The sequence below is a fragment of the Neltuma alba genome, unplaced genomic scaffold (genome assembly GCF_004799145.2).
Source record: "Neltuma alba isolate B1F8T4 unplaced genomic scaffold, ASM479914v2 tig00010624_pilon, whole genome shotgun sequence".
NCBI lineage: Eukaryota > Viridiplantae > Streptophyta > Magnoliopsida > Fabales > Fabaceae > Neltuma > Neltuma alba.
The window spans coordinates 44,608-48,876 of NW_021635480.1; the positions used below are offsets into that span (position 1 = coordinate 44,608).

The 4,269-nt window shown below is 39.0% G+C and overlaps 1 protein-coding gene across 1 annotated transcript; it reads left to right on the forward strand.

The window, feature by feature from the left end:
• The first annotated feature begins 643 nt into the window (after positions 1–643).
• Positions 644–4,014, forward strand: LOC114757747 (putative disease resistance RPP13-like protein 1). The gene is made up of 3 exons (XM_028946814.1): positions 644–1,652; positions 2,622–3,783; positions 3,897–4,014. The coding sequence occupies exons 1-3, from the start codon at positions 644–646 to the stop codon at positions 4,012–4,014; spliced, it is 2,289 nt and encodes a 762-aa protein (XP_028802647.1).
• The last annotated feature ends 255 nt before the right edge of the window (positions 4,015–4,269 follow it).

Genomic DNA, 4,269 nt, shown 5'->3' on the forward strand with positions numbered 1-4,269 from the left:
ATCTTTACTAATCAAGTATTAGTTGATTAAACATTTAATATATGTAACTATCACAAATATTATCTTGAAAAAAAATATAAATATAATATATAAAATAAATTGGAATGTTATACTTATGATAAAATTAAAAATTAAACCAACTTTTATATTAAGGACTATCATGTTAATTGTATAATAAATTTATACACATTTGTACTCTGCAAAGTTACTTAATGCCAATACGCGGCCTTTTTGCGTGGGGGCGGGGGGAGGGGGGAGGGGAGAAAAGTCGCTATAGCTGCAAGTCAGAGAGCTTCCTCGCAACAATTCACCTTCCATTCAAAAGATGTCGGCAAGTATGTGTATCTCGAAAGTCTAAAAATTGCATTATACCTCCCATGCAGAGGAAAAGAAAAGCAGCGCCGCGTTAGCTGCACTCAAATAAGTCAAAACGCATCCTCTCAATAATTCACCTTTAACTCAATAAGATGTCGGCCACTTTACTGTAACGCACAGTCATCTCCAAATAGTGCTCTGTCAAATTATTTGGCCAAAGAGGGCTTAGCTTTCCCTTGCTTTGGCAATAGGCGCACCTCTCTGTTGGCTACCATCAATCCCTTGCTTTTCTCCTTCTTCCTCATCCCTTTTCCTTCTAATTCATGCCATGGCTGCAGAACTTGTTGGTGGTGCTGTTTTGTCTTCCTTCCTTCAAGTGGCTTTTGACCGGTTGGCTTCTGATGCAACTCTTCACTACTTCCGAAAGAGAGAAGTGAATGAGACTCTGGTGAAGAAGTTGAAGATCATGCTAATATCCATCAACAGTGTCATTGATGATGCTGAGTATAAGCAGTTCATTGATCCAAATGTGAGGGCCTGGCTTTTGGAGCTGAAAGATGCTGTGTACGATGCTGAGGATGTCCTGGATGAGACTAACTATCTCTACAAATGCAAGTTGGAAGCCGAAGCTGAACCTCAAACTAGTGTTACTAGCAAGGTACGCAAATTCTTCAATGCTTCTGCTACTTCATTTGACCAGGAAATTGAATCAAGGATGAAACAAGTCCTTGAAAACCTTGAATTTCTCGAGGGCAGAAAGATTAGTTTGGGATTAAAAGAAGGTAACGGTGGTGCTGTTGGATTTGACAAAAAGTGGAGGACTGAGACAACTTCTTTAGTGGATGAAGTTGGAATAATTGGCAGGAATACAGACAAAGAAATTATCTTTCAACAGTTGAAAAATGACCGTCACTTCTCTGTGATTTCAATAGTGGGTATGGGTGGGCTGGGTAAGACCACCCTTGCTCAGGTTGTTTATAATGATAAAAGGGTTGAGAGTAAATTTGACCACAGATTTTGGGTATGTGTTTCTGATGACTTTGATGTTTTGAGGTTGACAAAAATAATTTTCAAGAAAATCATGGCGTCTAATGATGACACAGGAGATTTAGATGCACTTCAAAGTAAGTTGAAGGATTGGTCATCTAAAAACATATTTCTCATTGTTCTTGATGATGTTTGGTGTGATGATTACTTATCATGGGAAGATTTTTTAAAACCTTTCAAAGGTGGGGTTGCGGGAAGCAAAATTCTCATCACTTCACGTAACGAGAATGTTGCCTTAGCCGCCCCCTCTGATAAAATATATCACCCAGATCAACTGTCAGATGAAAATGGTTGGTTATTATTTACAAAGTATGCATTTCGCAATTGTTGTCCACCAACGAATTTTGATCATAAAGAAATTGGAAGAAGGATTGTTAAAAAGTGCAAAGGTTTGCCTTTGGCCTTAAAAACAATTGGGAGTCTCTTGTATAGGAAATCATCTTGGGAGGAATGGAACAACATTTTGAGAAGTGAGATATGGAATATTGCTTATAATAATATTTTTCCTGCTTTGATATTGAGCTATCATTATCTCCCTTCTCATCTCAAGCGATGCTTTGCTTATTGTTCATTATTTCCAAAAGATTATCAATTTGAAAAGGAGAAATTAATTCAATTGTGGATGGCTCACAATTTCTTACAAGCCTCTCAACCAAATAAGTCAATTGAAGAAGTAGGTAATGAATGCTTCCAAGATCTTTTGTCAAGATCTTTTTTTCAGGAGTTTTCTGTATATGAAGCAATTTTTCCAGATAAAGAATATTTTGTTATGCATGACATGCTCAATGATTTGGCAAATTTTGTATCGGGAGAGCTTTGTTTCAAGCAAGAGGTTAAAGAGGCGGCATATAATTTAGAAAAAACCCGTCACTTATCTTTATTGTATCATGAAGATGGAGAATATAGATTGTTTGAGAATTTGCGAAAAATGAAAAAATTACAAACATTCTTGCCTCTTATTGATTGGCGGACACCCAAACTCAGGTGGACTTCAGGCGACCTAATATTTGATCAATTGTGTAAGTGCAAATACTTGCAATTTTTATCTCTGACTTTTTGTGGCACAAGTAAGGAGATACCTGATTCTATAGGAAATCTCATACATCTACAGTATCTTGATCTATCTGGATGTGAAATTAAGAGACTTCCTAAGTCAATATGTGTTCTGTATAACCTACGAACATTGAAGTTGGTCAACTGCAGACTCTTGGTTGAGTTGCCTGCTAATTTTTATAAATTAAGAAATTTGAGTCATCTAGATTTACGATTCACTAGCTTGAAAAAGATTCCACCAAATATGGGAGAGATGAAAAATCTTCAAGTTCGGTCGGCATCATTTGAAGTGGGCAAATGTAATGAGCTCAACATCAAACAATTAGGCGAACTCAATCTTCAAGGAGAGCTTTCAATTTATGAGTTGCAGAATGTAGTTCATGGAACGGATGCCTTACAAGCCAACTTGAAAGAAAAATGGTACCTTGAGGAGTTATCCTTCAAATGGAATAAAGACACCAATGATAATTCTGAGATTGAAAGGGATGTGCTAGAGAAGCTCCAACCTCACCGGAACTTGAAGAAACTATCAGTCAAGTACTACGGTGGCACAAGGTTTCCAGATTGGTTTGTTGATGACACATTGTCCAACATGGTGGAGCTCCGATTAGAAAGTTGTAAGTATTGCTTGGCATTGCCATCGTTAGGCCTTTTGCCGTCTCTCAAGTCACTATTCATTGAAAATTTGGATGGCATTGTGGCTGTTGGTGCTGAATTTCTTGGAAGTGATTGTCCTATTGTTCCGTTTAGGTCTCTTGAAACCTTAGTGTTCACGGGAATGGTGAATTGGGAGGAATGGGATTGTGCGACTGCTTCAAGGGCCTTCCCATGCCTTAAAGAGCTTCGTATAATAGATTGTCCAAAACTGAAAGAGAATTTGCCCGAACAACTTCTTTCTTTAGATGATCTTGTTATTAAAGATTGCCCACATCTTGTAGCTTTGGTTCCACGAGCCCCAACAATTCGACGGTTGACTCTTAAAAAATGTGGAAACGTGCGGTTGGAATATATCCCATCCACTCTAAAACAACTCCGCTTTTGTGGACCATGCACGAAGGTGAGTTTGCTTGAAAAGATTGAGCAAACCATTAGTAACTCCTGTATTGAAGAGGTTGCGATTTGCGACTGTCCGGATTGGGAGCTCCCATTGAAGCAACATCATGACTCACTTCGTGAGATACGGATAGATAGAAGTTGTGGGTCTCTTGGGACCTTCGTATTGGATCAATTCCCCGCACTTCAGGATTTGTCTCTGCATGGTTGTAATAATCTTGAAATGATTTCTATTTCAGAGGGGCGCAACCATGGGAATCTTACGACTTTGAGCATTAGGAAGTGTCCAAAATTCGTATCCTTTCCGAAAGAGGGGTATTCTGCCCCTAGGCTAAAATATTGCTACTTTGAAGATTTGGAGGATTTGAAATCAATACCTCAGCATATCAACATTTTTGCTCCGTCTCTTACTGAACTACGTATAACAGATTGTCCACAAATGGAATCGTTGCCAGGGGATCTGCCACCAAAACTAACGTGTCTTCTTATCGAAAGATGCCCGAAACTGTTTGCATGTCGAATGCAATGGGGTTTGCACAATTATGATTTTCTACGTATATTGACCATCTCAGGTGATGATGTGGTGGAGTCTCTGCCTGAACCAGGACTACTCCCAACTTCTCTTACTTCTCTTCGCATCAGCAACTGTTCCAATCTCAGAATGTTGGACTACAAGGCTCTTTGTCAATCGCCCTCCCTCAAACATTTGGCCATTGTGAATTGTCCAAGACTCGAATGCTTGCCCAAGGAGGGCCTCCCCAGTTCCCTTTCTCTCTTTGAAATTTTTGGACTAGCTTGTCC